Source organism: Selaginella moellendorffii, unplaced genomic scaffold (genome assembly GCF_000143415.4).
Source record: "Selaginella moellendorffii unplaced genomic scaffold, v1.0 SELMOscaffold_26, whole genome shotgun sequence".
Lineage (NCBI taxonomy): Eukaryota > Viridiplantae > Streptophyta > Lycopodiopsida > Selaginellales > Selaginellaceae > Selaginella > Selaginella moellendorffii.
This window is the reverse complement of record NW_003314287.1, coordinates 35,166-52,785: the sequence shown is the minus strand read 5'-3', so window position 1 is coordinate 52,785 and position 17,620 is coordinate 35,166. Positions and strand designations below refer to the sequence as shown.

Below are 17,620 nucleotides of genomic sequence, written 5' to 3'. Positions count from 1 at the left end.
CAGCGAGAAAGCTGGAAGTGGTGGTGGTAGGACGGAGCCTGGTAAATGCTCTTGGTTTGTTCTCTTTTTCCTTCAGAGCCGTTTCAAGCCTATAAGGCTCGATTTCGAGGAGCAGCTTGCAATTCCTATTCTCATTTTGCTGCAGACGTACGATGCGGTAGCTTCGAAGCTGGCTGTGGGTTGAACCTTTCGCATCGAGAGGTACGAAAGTCATATATCGGTTTGCATTCAAGCTGGATTGCTAAGTGTTGTCTAACAGGGCAGCGAAGGACAATGGAAGCGTTCCAGCTCCTTGTTCTCTTGACTTGTCTCATCTCCGTAGCGGCAGCTGGATCGGCAAGCAGGTCCAAAGCGAAGGCGATGTTCGTGTTTGGTGACTCGCTAGTTGATGCTGGCAACAACAACTTCATCAATTCTATCGCCCGAGCCAACTTCGCACCAAACGGCATCGACTTCCCGAACAGCGCGCCCACCGGCCGCTTCTGCAACGGGAAGATCATATCAGACCTGTTGAGTAAGTTGTCACTATAGAGGAGTTTCGTACCTATGATCTCGAGTTTCAGGTGATTACATGGGAACTCCGCCTATACTCCCAGTTTTGGATCCCCAGGCGAAGGGCCAGAATCTGCTGCTGGGTGTCAACTTCGCGTCGGCTGGAGCCGGGATCCTGGACGACACTGGAACCATCTTCGTAAGCTCTTCCGTTTCGACTTCTCAAATGATTTTTTTTTTTTTTTTGTTTTTACGTTTGTCCTTCTTTGATCTCCAGATTCAACGCTTGACAATGACGGATCAATTCCGACTCTTCAGAAAATACAAAAGCGATCTGGCCGCTGTGGCCGGAGCGTCCGCAGCTGCGAAGTTAATCTCGGACGGGATTTACTCCTTCACAGTCGGTGGCAATGACTACATCAACAACTATTTACTCCTCTTTGCCCAGCGTGCTCGGCAGTACACCCCATCGCAGTTCAATGCGCTGTTGATTGCGACTCTGCGCAACCAGCTCAAGGTAAAGTCGCTGTTACCTTTCCACCTTTGCTTTTAATTCCCCACTCCCTTTCCTCGCTCGCCGGTTTTACAGACAGTGTACAGCCTCGGCGCTCGCAAAGTGACTGTGTCCAACATGGGACCGATTGGCTGTATCCCGTCGCAGCTCCAGAGAAGCTCCAGAGCCGGCGAGTGCATCCAGGAGCTCAATGACCACGCGCTGAGCTTCAATGCGGCGCTCAAACCCATGATCGAGGGCCTCAACCGGGAGCTCAAGGGAGCGACGTTTGTCTACGTCAACAGCTACGACATCCTCAACGAGTACATCCAGAATCCATCCAAATACGGTACGTTGGTCTCTAAGTTCCTAAGCTTCTCTCAAGTTTCTCTCAAGTTCCTCTGTGAATATCTAAAGTTTTCACTGTGAAACTTGTCCATCTCTTCCAGGCTTCCAGTACACCAACATGGCGTGCTGCGGACAAGGCAGCTACAATGGGCTCTTGACGTGCACTGGGCTGTCGAATCTGTGCTCGGACCGCACAAAGTACGTGTTCTGGGACGCGTTCCATCCCAGCGAGAGCATCAACAGGCTCATCACCAACAGGCTTCTCAATGGCCCGCCCTCCGACCTCTCGCCATTCAATGTCAAGCAGCTCATTGCGATGTCGACGTGAAAGTGGGCAGCAGCGCAAGAGAAAAGAAAACGATCGCGAGTGTTAAATTTTCGGTGTGTACGGCTTTTCTGTACGGAATGTCAAAAGGGATGTTTCCGTAACACTAAGAATTAAGGTCCGTACGAAAAACTTGTTTGACAGAATATCCTTAACCCCCGTTGGCTTCAAATAGAACTTTCTGAGCCTAAACATATTTCCGTACGGAATCTTTTATTTGTACGAAATGTTTACACCGAGAATATCCGCTGACTTTCAGACGACAAGCACAGTCAAGTCAATGTCGTTGACTTGTGACTCTAATACGCTTCGGCTCCGTTGACTTGGGATTGCTCGTCTTCGTCGCCGTCTTGGGCGACCTCGGCGTAGTCCTTCTCCAGCGCCGCCACGTCCTCGCGGGCCTCCGAGAACTCGCCCTCCTCCATCCCCTCGCCGACGTACCAGTGAACAAACGCGCGCTTGGAGAACATGAGATCGAACTTGTGGTTTATGTGCGAGAAAACGTCCGCCACCGCGGTGTTGTTGCTGATCATACACACTGCGCGCTTCACTCTCGCCAGATCTCCGTTTGGAACCGCCGTCGGCGGCTGGTAGTTTATGCCACACTTGAATCCAGTCGGACACCTTGGAAGTAGTGAGCAAAAAAGTTAGATCGATTGCAAAACCGAAGCTTTGGAGCCTTACCAGTCCACGAATTGAACCGAGCGCTTGGTCCTTATGTTTGACACCGCCTGCTGGACTTCTTTGGGCGTCAAGTCGCCGCGGTACATCATACAGCACGCCATGTACTTGCCGTGGCGAGGATCGCACTTGGCCATCATGGACGCCGGCTCGAAGACGGACGTGGTGATCTCGGACACCGAGAGCTGCTCGTGGAAGGCCCTCTCGGCCGAGATGACCGGCGCGTAGGACGAGAGCATGAAGTGGATCCGCGGGAACGGGACTAAGTTGGTCTGGAACTCGGAGATGTCTACGTTCAGAGCGCCGTTGAATCGCAGCGAGGTCGTGAGCGAGGAGATGACTTGCGAGACGAGGCGGTTTAAGTTTGTGTAGCTCGGCCTCTCGATGTTCAAGGACTTTCGGCATATGTCGTAGATGGCCTCGTTGTCTAGAACCGCGACTACGTCTGAGTGCTCGAGTAGAGCGTGCGTTGCTAGAACGCTGTTGTATGGCTCCACAACAGCCGTGGAGATCTGCCAAGAACTTTTAGTTATTGGTCACCTTGTAAGAAGGAACTTCTTACCTTGGGAGATGGATATATGGAAAAGCCGAGCTTGGACTTCCGTCCATAGTCACAAGTCAGTCTCTCGAGCAAGAGCGCTCCCAAACCCGAGCCAGTTCCTCCTCCCACCGCATTGAAAACCAAAAATCCTTGCAACCCCGAGCAATTGTCTGCGAGCTTTCGTATCCTGTCCAAGCACTGTTCCAGAATCTCTCTTCCAACTGGAAAATGGAGAACACTGTAACGTTAATCAACCATTAGCCATGGCCTAGCTAGTACCAAAGTTCTAAAAGCTAGCTAGAACTATGTAAAAAATATAAACCATAGTGTTCTAGAGCAAATTATATACTGCTAGAGTCTTAGCAGAACACAACTATGGCTAGAAGAGGGAAAAGCCATAGTGTTCTCGAGCACTTCTATCACCACAATGGAGCTCTAAAGCTAGAACACAACTATAGCTGGAAGAGGGAAAAAGAATTTCTAGGAGCAATCGATCGATCACATACCTGTGTAGTGTCCTCGAGCGAAATTATTCGCTGCGTCCTCCTTCCCAGAGATGAGCTGGTCGGGATGGAAGAGCTCCCTGTAGCTCCCAGTTCTTATCTCATCGATCACAGTAGGCTCCAAATCCACCATCACCGCCCTTGGGACGTGCTTCGTCGCGGACGCCGCCTCGCTGAAAAAGGTTCCAAACGATTCCTTGGTAGCTCCGGCCATGGCTTCCTGGTGATCGCTGGAAGAGAAGGAAGATTTCGAGGGAAACTTTGAGCAATCGGGGGATCTAAGACACGCGCTTACTTGCGATCGATCGCCTTTCCATTCGGTTGGATGCCGTGCTCCAGGCAGAAGAGCTCCCAGCACGAATTCCCTAGCTGGATTCCTGCCTGCCCGACGTGTATGCTGATGATTTCTCTCATCTAGCGAGATGTCTCGGCTAGAATTTGTGACCTAGCGCTAGAACGAGCGCGATTTCTCCTTTGATCATCACACAACGCGAGAAAAGCTACGCAATTGACGTGGACGAAATGAGCCAATCCTATTCATCCACGCCGCCCACGTCACTTCTAGGGTTTTAGAGCACACGAGCAATGCGCGCAATGTTTGTTCTCTTGCGCCTTCTTGCTCCTCTCGCGGTCGTCCACGGGTCCCATGGCGATGGATTGGCAGTGAAGGGATCGGCGCTGTGCGATGCCGCGATGTGGAAGACAGGGAAGGATTTGCCAGGGTTTGTGGTTCCGCTGGTGGATTCCTGGTGCAATGCGGTGGCGCAGGACGCCGTGAGACAGGCGCGAGTGGCGCGGGAGGATCTCGCGAGCAGCATTGCGGAGAAAGGTTCGTGCTGGGATGGGCTGAAATATTGTGAGGAGAAGCGAAGGGATTGCCAGCAAGAGTGCGATCGAGAGAAAATAGCGCTGGAGCTGCGCTTCGTCTCCGCTCAAGAGAAATCACTGGCGAACGCCGCCTACTGGAAGCAAATGTGTGAGAAGAAGATCAGCATTGCGCAGTGTGAGTTGGAGAAGAAGGCCGCTGCTACTGTCAAGTGCCAAGAAGATCGAAGCTTGGTGGAGCTCATGCCTGATCGATCGAGCTCTCGGGATGGACAGGCCGAATATCTGGACGATGCTCTAGCTTCCTGCAGGTAAAGTACACCACCAATGGATTCTTTCTCCTAATGCTGTGTAGTCCAGGCTCCAAAACGCGTATGCTAATGCAACCGTGGGAGAATATGTGAGAAAGCTCGAAGACCAAGTCTATCTTTTGTACAGGGTTCTTGCTGGTAGTGGGAGCTTCTTCATGGTTTTGATCGTTTTGTTAGTAGCGTTGCTCCTGCAAGGTAAGGAATTTTTTCTTCTTTCGTGCATTTTCACCTTCACTTATGGAAACATTGTGCAGCGTGGAAAGGCGGAGAAAGAGAAAGGCCACCGGGCTCCGCAAAGAACAAACTTCGGGTTCTTACTCCCGCTCAAGCACTTAAGCTGTTAAAGTTAATGTCTGACGGCGGCAATGGTTGCAGTACAAGTATTCTCACATCAGTGACTCCTGCTAAAGGTAGGTGTTTCGGTGTTTTATTACAAACTAAGATCTTTTTGTTCTTTGCAGGTAGTGAAGAGTACTTTCTGCTGGTTCCCATGAACTGCTTCAGAAGTAGGGCGTTTGCGGTCTTTGGATGTGGCGGTGATTTTTCTGGTGACGTTGAAGCCGCAAGAGATATTGGTGAGTGATACGGTTGTCTAATTATTTGATCTCTTTTCTTTATTTCCAGCGGCTGATCAACCGCTATCTATCATACTTTACGATCACACGGGAAATGCATTTACGGAGACTGTTTTGGAGAATCTTCAAATGCAACCGCACGACATTGCCGCAAATGTTATTCCCAAGGACTCTGATTATCCGACCGGGTTAGACGTTGGAGTTTTATCAATGGACGCAATGGATGTTTGTCTGATCAACGCTGATGGAGATTCGATGTTAACCGACCATTTAGCAGAACAGCCTTGGATTACATACCTGTGTAGATCTCGGTGACTTTGGTGAGGAAGGGATAACAGGAAGTGGCCGAAAGAAGCAGGAAAGAATGGGTAGGCAGTTGCAGGAAACTTAAATGGTTTACGACAACACCAAAAAGCTCGAAGGCGACACTGATAATGCAACGTCGTCGCAGTGGGCCTGAAAATCTGGAATCGACTGGTCCAAAAGCTCCAATCTTTCGAGCTCAACAATCTTGCTTGCGACTTTACTTACATAAGAATGGTTTTGCCGGCGGCTTGTTTTTTGGGCATAAGATATGGGAACAGGTTCTGTAGATTCTCGTGGAGAAAATTATGTCGAGTGAGCACCCCGATGATCGGCTCTTCCTGCAATCACAATAGAGCTTATACCAAAGGCTGAGAAAGCGTATCTTACCTCTGGTTCACGGGGAACTACGCAAAGGTGTCGAAGTCCCAGGTCTCGGAACAACGTGTAGGCCTTCGCCAGTGATGCCGATTCAAGGACAGTATACGGTGATCCGTTTGTGATGTGTCGGACGTTGATGAACTCCAGCTCCTCCTCGGGACGTAAGTCTATATCCTCGATCTTTAAAGACTTTCCTGTCGCTGGTTTTGCAAAGTCCGTGAACTGTAACATTTTCGAATTTTCTGCAGAGCCACTTGATGCGTAATGGAAGGCCTTGTTTTTCAGCAGTACCAGCAAGTGTGATCGCAGTACCAGGCCCAGGAAAACTTTCCTTCCAGTCGTGCTGGACTCTCCGATGACAGGAAAGGCGTTGTGCGTGGTGTTCCTCAGAACCATTAGTACCGTTGACACTTGCTCGACTGGCGACAGTGAAACCACGGATGTTGTTACCGCATCTTTGGCTGTAAGCTGCTGCATGAAAGGCTCGGGCTTTGCTTCCAGTATTGGATATCCTTTGATCTTGACGTACATTTCCCAGATGGCGGAGTTGAAGATGTCACCGACCGTTTTTGCAATAAGCAGTACCAGCATGATCATTGGTAGCATCAGCATGTTGTTCGTGAGCTCGAGAAGAATGACGCAAAGAGAAACTGTCATTCGCATGGTTCCTCCGAGGAATGCTGCAGCACCAAGAACAGCGAAGTAGCCCTCGTCCATTTTGTTGCCGGTCGTGGTGGTCATAATCATGCCAACCAGCCGGCCCAGTGAAGCTCCATTGATGATCAACGGTATAAACAGGCCGGATGGCACCGCAATCCCGTAAGTTATCAGGGAAAATATGAAGGATACGCCGAAGAAAACCAGAATGGACCTGTAGTGATACTCCCGGTACGTTTTAAAACTGAAGAGGTTTCTAACGGCGTCATCTTTGGTGGCGAAGAATAGGCCAGCGAGATCGTTATATTGGCCGGCAGGACAGTTGAAGCCTTTGAAGTTTCCTGTTTGTCCGTGGGTTGGACATTTATATCCTGGAATATCAGATAAATCGGGGCAGGGTCTGCACTTAACCAGAAATGGAAGCCAGAAGCAGCAGGCGGACGTGAGAATGGCCATCAAGCAGGCATGTATAACTTTGACGCATGGTGGCTTTCTGTGAATAACCCCGCGTTTGATTTCTCGCAGGAAAACTTGAAATGTTTCTTACCTGAGATACCAGTAGATGTAGCACTTGGTGACACGAGTGTTGAGCTTGTTAAAGACGCTGCCAAGGATTCCTCCGAGGACTCCCAAGATGACAACGGGGAACAAGTCGAGCAGTCCAAATTGGCCGTAAGCGTGGCTGATATCGAACATGATGAGACCGCCTTCTCCGAAAAGACCACAGATTCCCTGGGCACAGAATTGCTTGCCGAGCTGCAACATGACCGCGACAACGGCAGTTGTGAAGAAAGCTCTCCACAAAAGAGCACTCCGCCACCTACAGGTTTGAATCAGGAAAACAAGGCGGAGCAGAAGATACAACGTACCATGAAGTTACTTCCTCGAGTGCAAATAGAACTCCTCCAATCGGTGCTCGAAACGCCGCTGCAACTCCTCCGGCACAGCCACAGGTAACAAGATCTCGCCGGTCTCGATCGTTCTTGAAAACTCGCAGCCATCTCCAGTTCATATGATAGCGCAGGGAGCCACCTTGGCCGAGGAAATATGCTACGCAGGATCCGATATGGATAAGTGGCCCTTCCTTACCGAGATACAGTCCTGCCGAGACGACACAGATACTTCCAAGTAGCTACTCGACCACAGGTAATCATCTTCAGTGCCTTTTTTACCTCGGAGATCTATCTTTTTGCTTACCTTGATGACCATTGTAATTGGTTCCAGGATTCGTGGTGCATCAATCCCATTGAGATAAGCTTTGCTCTCTGGAACTCCAGATCCGGCTGCTGATGGAGCAAGGTAAACAGTCATGGCTGCTCCCAGGAAGACCAGTCCTGTATTCAATGCGGTGAAAATGGCAAAGGCAGTCATGGTCCTAAAGAGAAAAACAGCACGGTTTGGAGGGGGGAAAAGATGGATCGCAAACGAAAAGAATTGGAGCCAGAGTTCGACCGAGTGACTCTACCTGCCAGAGGTCATGTAGCTTGACGCAACAAGCCATTTGGCTCCAGCTATGTTCTCGACGCTGAAGTTGATGATAAGTGCGGCGGCACCGATAATGAACCCGGTCAGGAACGCGAAGGCCCATTTGGTGACAATGTAGAGGAAGACTTCTTCCTTCTTTCGCGCTCGCCAGTCCTGTTTGAAGAGATCGTTCTCGATGATCCTGGGGGGAATTGGGATCCAGGCAGATCAGGAACAGGAGGAAAAGGAACAGAGTAACTTACTCGTAGTCCAGGCTTTCGAAAAGCCTATCCGGTGTCTGGAAGACAGTGAGATGCGACACGCCTTTGTCGAAGATCTTGGATTTATCATCCTCGGATACGCCAAGCAGCGGCGCTACGAGATCAGGATTGGTCGGGGCCTCTTGATCCATGCAAGGAAAGAATTCACAAGCAGCGTACAGGAAGAGGAGCTACTTGACGAGATCGTCGGGAAAGAATTTGGCAGAAGAAGGAAGAAGTGACGCAGAGAAGGGGGGGTGAACAAGCTGGAAACGACAAGGTTATGAATCCAGACTGGGCCAGATTTCCTCGGCCAGCGTAGACGACATGGCTTCTAGCACTGCAAGACAAGTAGTCGCGAGAGGTGGATGGACACCACACTAAAGGCGAGAAGAGGTAGCTTGCCTCTGGCTCCTACCAAAAGGGTGGCTTGGCCCTGTGATCGTCGAGAGAAGTAAGTTCCTCTTTTCTCTTCTCTGTTGGTGTTGGTTAAACTTTGCACTTCTCAGGGATGAGATCTTGGAATTATATAAGCTGCCAGAGAATGCTGCAAGGTGCTTTCAACTCTCTTTTTGTTCTCTCTCTCTTTTGGTTGGCTCTTCCAGTTTTTGTTTTTGTATTTGATTTTTCGGTTTTGCTCCAGGCCAGCTATGGATGGTTGGAGAATCGAGCACGAAAGCCTGTGATAATGTTGTGCTGGGCTAGTGACAAAGCACATGTTGGGGCGTACAGTGGTGAAAATGATTTCTCTCTTGTATGTTTACTATCTTTTGCTTGAGGTGCTTGCTTGCTCGCGCTGCTTGCTTGCGTTGAATGATCTGGAAGACAAAAATATAAAGACTTTTCTATCGAACTTATAAGTTTCGGGGAAGATTAAATTTCTTTTTCATGAATGGTCCCTCATTCTCATACCAAGCCATTAGAACTACAATTACAACGAGTAAAAGTGCCAAAGACCTGAGGATCTCTAAGCACGTGAAGTATCATCATGTGATGGTCATGATTTGAGAAAAGTAAAGCCACAATGAGGTCGCCTTGTGAATTTTAATCAAGATAGAATTGGTGAATGTTAACAAGAAAACCTTTGTTTGAAGCCTCATTATTTGGAATATGCTTAAATAAACCAATATGTCCATGAACTTATTGGCCGTGTGACAATCCCCACATACTCGCAAGTTCTTTATGATCCTCAGCGGCGAAGAAACGATCATCCTAGTCCATGGACCATCTTTGTATCCTGGACGGCATCTCTCCATCTCCCTCCCAAGCTTCCCCAGCTTTGCGTAAATCTCCGCGGCCCTGGAGCTTGAGCGGCGGCGCTGTGCCTTCCAGCCGCGGCGTAGATGTTGCACAGCACGACGTAGGCCCCTGGATTGTGAGCAGTAAGCTCCAACACTTTCTCCGCAGCACGCTGGCCGCGGTCGCGAGATGGGCTCTACACTCCCGAGTAAAGTCATCCACAAGCTGGCCTGTGATATATAAACTCCTCGGCCTCGTCCAGTCGGCCAAGTAGGAGATCGATGATGTGCGCCGAGCTTGGCTTCACGGGTCACGTAGTAGTCGCAGGCCCGAGCTGCTATTCCGGCATGGCTGCAGGGCGAGAGAATGCTGAGGTAGCTCACTTCACACTGCCCTGTATATGTTGCATTGGTAGAAGAGCTTGAGAGCTTCAAGACCCCGGCCGCTGCAGGCGTACGCAGCTAGCATTGTGTTCCATGAGACAAGGTCCTTCTTTCTCAGCTTGTCGAAGAACGAACGAGCCAACTCGAGGCTCCCATACCTGCTTTATGCTGACGATGGTATTGGCCACTTGGCTGTCGGTGTTGGAGGCCACTCTCTACGGCACACGCAAGGAGATGCTTGCTCGCTGTCAAGCTCGCCAAGCTCCCACACACGTTGGGATGGTGACGAAGCTTATCTCTTTTGGAAGAACCTGAGCACGTCGTTATGCTGGCCGTGATGTGCGTAGGTGCTGGGTCCTGTAGAAATCGTCCACATTCGCCGTACAGGCTTACAAGTGCATTTGCAACTGAGTCGTCATCCTCGATTCCTCGGAGCCTCTGCTCGACCACCAGTGAATGGACTTGTTTCTGTCAAACAATTTTCGAGCCTGCAGCATTCATGTTAATTACAATTGCGTTGTTGAGTACGATGTCATCTGACTCTCCATGATACAGTCACGAATCAAGCGTCCCTGAGGCAAAGCGTCAGGGGTGTCACAAACACGCAGCGTGGGCATTTCCAGCGTAGAGATCTTGCAGGGCATGAACCAAGAGGGCCAAGCAATCGGGACTTTGGTCACCATTCCTGCGCGTCGCTGGAGTCTCTACGACCTGGTCAGCTTATCCCTTTGTGTGTTCCTGACGTTGGTATTTCTCTTGTGAACATGTACGCGAAGTGCAATGCTTTTCAGGACGGTTTTTGAATGCTTTTCGAAGTGGACGCTGTCCTATGGAACACTTCGATCGCGGCATATATGATATATTGCCAACGCGATGCAGCTCGGAGGTATTCAGACTTTCAAGTAAACACCGAGCAGCGAGTTCCACACCAGAACTTCCCTGGGAGTAATCTTGTCAAGCAACTCCTCGCTGTCCACACTTCCCATACCTGTTGAGGAGAGCAGTGGCCAAAAGGAAGCCGAGTTCTTCGACACACCGGTCAAGAAACATCTCTTGCCCCAACTCCAAAAGAACTCGAGCAAGCGCCAGGAAAGTGATCTTGCTGGGCGCTACTTTCTCGACGCATCTCGCCAAGGAGCCGCAATGCCTCGTCTGGAAAATGCAAAGATGACTATCGTCCATCCCACGACGGCCTATCGAATGCTTTCCGCATGTCTTCCAAGCTCTGGCACCGTATGGCACCTGCTATACATGTGGAGAAGAGTGGCCAACATTGTGTTGGATTCATAGCCCTTCTCAAGGATGTGACCATGTAGAGCTCTTCCCTCTGCCAAGCGTCACCATCACCAGCAAGAGATGTAGAGCGCTGGCGATGGAGAGAGCCTAACTCGTAAACACAAAGGCATTGCTGGTGAGAAGAGAAATGGAGAGAAATCGTTGAAGCCTTAGTTGAGAGCGATCGAGTCATGCGGAAGCGGTCGCAATAGAAGCGCCCGAGACAATACTGACCCAACTTTCAGGACATCGTGGAGCTTCTCATGCTGCTCATAAACTTGTTCAAACTTTGGCACTTTGTAGAAACACGGAGCAGAGGACTATCCTCCAGGTATGAGACTTCTATGATCGAGTTGATTTTCAGCGATGCTGGACGAATGGCACAAGTGTGTTCTATCACTATACATCTGGAGCATTCATGGAGGACTTCGGAGCTACTTTTTTCTCTTTCTGGTCAACCGCGAGACCTCCTCGTCAACGCGACAGATCTTCGCATAGACTTCGATAGTTGTCCGCACACTTGAGTGGAGAACTTGACGATCAATTCCCTTAACAAGATCTTTGCTGATGTCGAACGCAAAACTGTGTAAATGCTCGCACCCCGGAACTGTTGTGTACTTTGGTGAAGATTTATCTGCATTCCCAGATAAATGCAGATATCGTACCACTTCTTGGAGATTCTCCCAAGCCCGAGTGTCACAGCGCCTTTGCAAATGGCAGCACCCGGATCTTGTCACACTTGATCTTCAATGAGAGATTAAATTCCATGGAAACGAAAAGTATAGCAAGGAACACTAGATGCAACTTTGATCCAGCCCAAAATATCAAATTCCAAGAATATCCATGAAGTTATTTAACTTTATATTAATAAATGTCAATCTATTTTGGGTTTGTAGGGCACCTGTCGTGGAATCCATGGACATCGCAAAGTCGGCTGGTGCATTGTTGTCTTACGATCCCAATTTGAGACTTCCCCTTATGCCAACGCCCGAAGATGCCCGGATCGGCATTCTTAGCATTTGGAACAAAGCCGACCTTATCAAGGTGCTCTTCGTCTCTACCTTTTTATTTTGAGCGTGTCTTACCTCCTCTTTTCTGCAAGCAAAGATCAGCGAGGAAGAGTTGGAGTTTCTGACAAATGGAGCAGACCAAATGCCCTACCTGCTCCATACGACTGGATTGGGCAGATTGGAGGTGGAGGAGCTTGTCACTGTTGGAAAACCATTTGACCAGTTGGGGAGCATATTCCATGGAAATGTCAAAAGGCAAAAGAGTGGGTTCTCTTAAGCATATACCTTTTATAAGAAAAAATATTTTTTGCACATTTTTTCTAATTACTTTTTCAATATATAATTATAAAATAAAAATACTTAATATATAAGGTTATACTATCCATAACCTAAAGTCCATGTCCAAGACCGCTCTCCATTAGGCTCACACCTACAAGAGGTCCTTTTTTCCACAAGATTCCTTCACTCATGAGGTTGTTCTAACAATCGTTGTTACAATTGTGGTCATATTGCCTGTTTTAGCCATTACCCTTGCAGGTTTTACCACTGTTCTGGTCCTCTATTGATTTCATGCATGCTACTGTTGATCTTTCATCATCTCCTGTTTCGCCTTGCAACATGATCTGGCTCATGTTACTGGAGATTGGAGAAAGGGTTTGTGATGTATACTTACTCACTGATGCATTTCGAAGTAGACAGCATTGGCAAGCAGGATGCCAAACTGAAAAGCAATATCAAGTGAACAGCAGCGCTGATCCATCTTGTTCTCACCATGGATTTTGTCACAGCAGTTATATACAAAATTAACCATGATTTGTTCTTTCTTGAAGCTGTGTTAAGAGTGGGATTCGAACCTTCATTTATCTCGTGCCAACTTTCACGTCATGTCATCATGACAAAATTTGTAACAGAAGGATAAAAAAAATTGTCGGTGTCGAAGAGAGGATAACTTTGAGAGAATCCTGGACTAAGATGGAGAGCTGGATACCTCGAACCGGTTTTCGATCATCGCTTTCCGGCAGGCAAAAGACGAGTAGAGCTCTTTAGGCGGATCGAAGCTTTGCGGAGCCGGAGACAAGCCGATTTACCTCTTGTAGTCCTCGCATGCCTTCGTGATACTTCCCTGGTACTGCCTTGGGTTGGACGCTTGGAACTTCCCTTGCGTCATGCTTCACAAGCTCAGTGCCACTCCTGGGTGAGCCACTTTCGAGCAACTGATTGATTGTGATCGCATGGTGATTTCTATTTTGAAATCAAAACTTTGTTTCATACTGATCCAATGATTGCTTATGCTGTGATGCCTAGAACACCGTCTGGCTGCAAAAGTGTTGGACCAGAATCACCATGATCAAAGGCGAGGATAAGTTGTATAAAAGTCTTGTATCGTTCCATTATGGTATCAGTCAGTTTCCTGTGAGCAGTCTTAGCGATGGAGATGAACATCTTTAGACAAATGGTTAAGTGGCACGAAGGAGTAGAGGAAAAAGCTCAGGATTGCGAACATATATCACTACACAAGTCTCAACAACGTCTTCAGGGAAAATGCAAGTTTCAAGACAAAGATATCACCTTGTTTCTGCTTATTATCACGCTCTTATCCATGCTAAAAGTGGTCATCTTGTGACCACTCATTAGCATATGTGGGGGAACATTGTTCTTTAATATCTTTTTTTCAATCTTTATTAAGGATGATGAATCTTCCACTCTGGTTGCACATTTAAGCAACTAATTCTCCAACACCCATGAACAGCAGCTGAACAGAACTCAGTGGCACAAGCTTGTATCAAGTACAGCAACACAAGATGCAATAAGTGTTGTAGTTTTGGTCATCTTGCCTCTAACTGTCCAAACATACAAGGAGATCTCAAACGCCAGAGACATCTTGTGAAATGTCAATTGACATCAGTGATGATGATGAGTTGAATGGTATCTTTTCTTATTTAAACTTTGCAGATTATGCTGAATTTGGGAAATGTCAAAGCTAGACCTGTCTTCTGGATAATGGGGCAACAAATCATGTGACCTCGGACAATTGTTTTTCCAAAAAATAAGTAGTTCTCAATTTCCATAAGCACAGTAAGTGGTGAGACATTGAGAATAATTGCATTTGGCACAATTTTCTTTCCCCTTTTACACCTTGAAATTACTAATGTGCTTTACGTTCCAAAGCTAGCGAGACACCTGTTGTCCATTCCTAAACTAGCAAAAAATGAAGTGTACATTCTTTCATGATTTATAAGAATGAAGAATTGATTCATGATATAGATTCTTAAGAGTCAGATTCATGATCTTCTTAAGAATGAAGTGTATACATTCTTTCATTTCTCCTTTGTTCCTAGGCTTTGCTTTTTTTCTTTTCTTTGTCACGACTTTGTTTGTTCTTTGTCTTCTTCGTCTAATTACTTTTCCTGGTCGTTTAGACACGAAAGGCTAGTCTTTCTTCTTCTCCTTTTATTCCCACTTCTTGCTTTGGCTCTTGCCTTCACTTTCTTTTTCCTTTTTTGTTCGCTACTCTCGTTCTTTGTTTTTTTTTTTTTTTTTTCCTTCATGAAACTAGAACGATGATTGATCTACTCTTTGTTTTACTTAAGAAGATCCGTCAATGACTACAACAGCCAAGTTGTAGAGCGCAACTTCATGATCCTGGAGATGCTACGTGTGCGGGATGGCGCATGGCGCTGCTGGGATCGAGCTCTCTGGTATTCATTCGCGATGACCAAGCCCCAGAACCTGGCTTGCTAGGTGGTGGCCTAAGACGCTCTCGAACGGTGTGGATATTGGAGACGCTCGGGCATCCAGGTCGCTCGCATGCGCTCCTTTTCGGACCAAACCGGACCCGTGCTGGAAGCGGCCTTTTCCAGCTCGAGCTCACGATGCTCCAAGCTTTGTATCGAGATGGAGGACAACACTTAGGGAGGGATTATGTAGTATCTCACCGCGGAGCTCAAGCCACGGGACTTGGAGCTGGCGAGAGTGAGGTCCGCGACGCAGCACAATGACTTCAATGGGAGCTGCCTACATCACCAGGAAGCTCATCACCAGTAAGCTCCTGCCGTTTTCCTGCAGCCGAACTGCGCTTCTCCAACGGCAACAACGTCCTGCTCGACCGAGCAACGCAGAGCTCGGCTGGGACTTCGCGGAGGTGATGAGCTCTGGGTGGGAAGCCGAGGCTGGATCCAGGGACTTGTATGGATCGATGGAGAGGTTCCTGTCGCTGGTCCAGAGCTGTGACGTAGAGATCCGCCTCTCCAGGCTTGATGCTTGCGAGGTCGCCAGGCGGCTCAAGAAAAGTGGCAACGATCTCCACACCATCTCAACTTCCAACATCTGTGATGCAAACTATGTGGGATTTGAGAGTGTGCTACGTGATTTTGGGTCACTGCTATGGAAGAACGGGACGCTGGTAAGTTCCAGCATGAACTGGATCTTCCCCAACATGAGAATGGAGGGGTTGACGAGCACCAGCGTGTCCCAGGCGTGCTGGAGCCTGGGGATGAGCCGTGAGAAGGCCAACAAGGTGATATGATGCTCTTTATGACATGATCCATTGTCACTCCATTCTTTTCAGATGATTGTGGAGGATCTCAGTGAGAGAGCACAGAAAGAGACAGGTCCCTCCAGAGGAACTGTGACATCTGGTTCCCGCTTGGAAAACCCAGCTACACTGTGAGGACAGATGAGGCTTTCGAGAAGTGGCTGAAGAATAGGGGCATGTTCAGAGTGGTGGACAAAGCCGGCTTGGTTGCCAAGAAGAAGAATCGGTTGGTGCCATGCCGGCTCTTTGTTCACAATGTTGTCTTTGCAGATTTCTCAAGCAAGGAGGAGATTGTTGTGAATATAACTTTGGGTATCGAAAGATATTTGTTAGCCAGTCTTTATAGACACTTTTTCTTTATTACCATGATGGTAGAAAGTCGGTAAAATTAAATCCTTTTGGTAGCCCCTTTTGTGTTAGTGGAGTTAACTAGGGTATTTAGATTGGATGAGCATAAAGACAAAATTCTTATGTGTTATTAGTTAAACATATTTAGCCTTGTATATGTTTTGCACTGGCTTGTGTATTGAGACTAATCTCTTAATATCACTGGATGATAGCTTATTGTGTCTGCCAAACACCTTTGTTATTATGCCCTTTGTGTTAATCATGCTAATTATGGAAAGTGTCTAAATTTGCTCATTTAGCATATTTACAGAATGTAAAAATTATCTTGAACACAATGGTGTTCATCCCGTGTTTAAATTCACAATCTAGAGACATTCCATATTTAATAAATTTCAACTAACTTTTGGTATTAAGGGAGGCTTGGGGTGAAAGCCCAAAGCATGTGTTCCTCGGGGGGAGGGGGGGAAGGGGGCTATGGGGGGTTCCAAATGTATAGTAAGGATAGTAGTTAGAATACATGTTTGACCACATAAGACATTAGTTTGGGTTTGGCTCCTGCTAGGCTGTGTTGCTCCTTGTTTTACATCTAGCTTGGGTTTAATCCCAAATTTCATGTTACTTTAGTCAGTGGGGTACTCTTCTCCTTGCGTTATGCCCCACCAGTATGCCAAAATTATGCCAGACACCATATAACACTATTTTGCGTTCAAGTGCTAAATATAGGAGCTGATGCTTGTGGGATCGTACCGAACCCTTGGTGGTGAAGTTAAAGGGGTTGACAAGTTGGTCAATACAGACTATGAGGAAGAGGAGGTGAGTTACTTTTGTTGCTTTCTTTAAGTTTTTCTCGCAATCAATGTAAACACTGATATGTTAATGTATCTGGTAGTGTTGCAAATGTGACTTTGGGTATCGAAAGTTACCTGTTAACTAGTCCTTTTAGATATTCTTTTTTTACTACTATGATGGCAAGAGGTCGGTATTGTTCGTTCCCTTTATTAGTCCCTCTTGTTCAAGTGTTAGTAAATTGGACTTTGCATCAATACTTGGCCGAACGAGCATAAGGAAGGAATTCCTAAGTGTCTATTTAGCCAAGTATACTTAGCTTAACTTGTTAGTTCTCTTTTGCTTTGTCTTGGACTGGCTTGACAAGAACCCTTGCGTATTGAGACTAGTCCCTCAATATCGTTAGATGATAGCTTACCATGTCTACCAAACACCCTCGCTATTATGCCCTTTGTATTAGTCTCATTCTGGTCCTAAATGCTATATATGGAAAGTGTCTAGATTTTCTCATTTGGCATATTTACAGAATGTAGAGATTGTTCTGAACACAATGGTGTTCGTCCCATATCCAAATTTGCAATATAGGGATATTCCATATTTAGTAAGTTTTGAGCTTGTCCCGGAGACTAACTCCTGGTACTAAAGGAGGCTTGGGGTAAAAGCCCAAAGCATGTGTTCCTCATGGGGGGCAGGGGTGTGTGGGGGGTTCCAAATGTGTAGTAGGGATAGTGGGCCTACTAACCTGAGGTATAGTCTAGCTCCACTTGCATGCTTGTCCTTGTTCTGCGCTCGGCTTGGGTTTAAACCCAAGTTCCATTCCATGTTAGCTGGTGGAGTACCCATATCCTTGCGTTAAACCACTAGTACGCCGAAATAGTACCAAAC

The 17,620-nt window shown here is 47.5% G+C and overlaps 4 protein-coding genes and 1 long non-coding RNA gene across 8 annotated transcripts; 3 read left to right on the top strand and 2 right to left on the bottom strand.

The window, feature by feature from the left end:
- Nucleotide 1: 1 nt before the first annotated feature.
- LOC9637697 (GDSL esterase/lipase At4g28780) lies at nucleotides 2–1,764 on the top strand. 2 transcript variants are annotated; one of them, XM_024679871.1, is made up of 6 exons: nucleotides 87–201; nucleotides 260–514; nucleotides 564–691; nucleotides 770–1,009; nucleotides 1,082–1,334; nucleotides 1,435–1,764. In XM_024679871.1, exons 2-6 carry the CDS (start codon nucleotides 274–276, stop codon nucleotides 1,659–1,661), a joined length of 1,089 nt encoding a protein of 362 aa, XP_024535639.1. In that variant the 5' UTR covers nucleotides 87–201; nucleotides 260–273; the 3' UTR covers nucleotides 1,662–1,764. The 2 variants fall into 2 exon arrangements, with proteins under 2 accessions (XP_002975075.2, XP_024535639.1); XM_002975029.2 differs by having other exon boundaries at nucleotides 2–514.
- An 88-nt stretch (nucleotides 1,765–1,852) lies between these two features.
- Nucleotides 1,853–3,893, bottom strand: LOC9638195 (tubulin alpha-2 chain). The gene is made up of 5 exons (XM_002974849.2): nucleotides 3,679–3,893; nucleotides 3,387–3,613; nucleotides 2,902–3,101; nucleotides 2,343–2,851; nucleotides 1,853–2,282 (listed from the first exon to the last, which is right to left on the bottom strand). The coding sequence occupies exons 1-5, from the start codon at nucleotides 3,795–3,797 to the stop codon at nucleotides 1,958–1,960; spliced, it is 1,380 nt and encodes a 459-aa protein (XP_002974895.1). The 5' UTR covers nucleotides 3,798–3,893; the 3' UTR covers nucleotides 1,853–1,957.
- A 64-nt stretch (nucleotides 3,894–3,957) lies between these two features.
- LOC9637696 lies at nucleotides 3,958–5,426 on the top strand. The gene is made up of 5 exons (XM_002975028.2): nucleotides 3,958–4,519; nucleotides 4,569–4,714; nucleotides 4,774–4,929; nucleotides 4,981–5,094; nucleotides 5,144–5,426. Exons 1-5 carry the CDS (start codon nucleotides 3,969–3,971, stop codon nucleotides 5,407–5,409), a joined length of 1,233 nt encoding a protein of 410 aa, XP_002975074.1. The 5' UTR covers nucleotides 3,958–3,968; the 3' UTR covers nucleotides 5,410–5,426.
- On the bottom strand, nucleotides 5,090–8,673 carry LOC9638194 (chloride channel protein CLC-c). Of its 2 annotated transcripts, XM_002974848.2 has the most exons (8): nucleotides 8,163–8,673; nucleotides 7,901–8,101; nucleotides 7,633–7,810; nucleotides 7,305–7,567; nucleotides 6,983–7,255; nucleotides 5,788–6,928; nucleotides 5,392–5,738; nucleotides 5,090–5,335 (listed from the first exon to the last, which is right to left on the bottom strand). In XM_002974848.2, exons 1-7 carry the CDS (start codon nucleotides 8,309–8,311, stop codon nucleotides 5,622–5,624), a joined length of 2,322 nt encoding a protein of 773 aa, XP_002974894.1. In that variant the 5' UTR covers nucleotides 8,312–8,673; the 3' UTR covers nucleotides 5,090–5,335; nucleotides 5,392–5,621. The 2 variants fall into 2 exon arrangements, with proteins under 2 accessions (XP_002974894.1, XP_024535691.1); XM_024679923.1 differs by lacking the exon at nucleotides 8,163–8,673 and having other exon boundaries at nucleotides 7,633–7,769; nucleotides 7,901–8,013.
- Nucleotides 8,502–9,014, top strand: LOC112348030. 2 transcript variants are annotated; one of them, XR_002992934.1, is made up of 3 exons: nucleotides 8,502–8,613; nucleotides 8,669–8,713; nucleotides 8,803–9,014. It is a non-coding gene; the product is annotated as an uncharacterized LOC112348030 (long non-coding RNA). The 2 variants fall into 2 exon arrangements; XR_002992933.1 differs by having other exon boundaries at nucleotides 8,669–9,014.
- The last annotated feature ends 8,606 nt before the right edge of the window (nucleotides 9,015–17,620 follow it).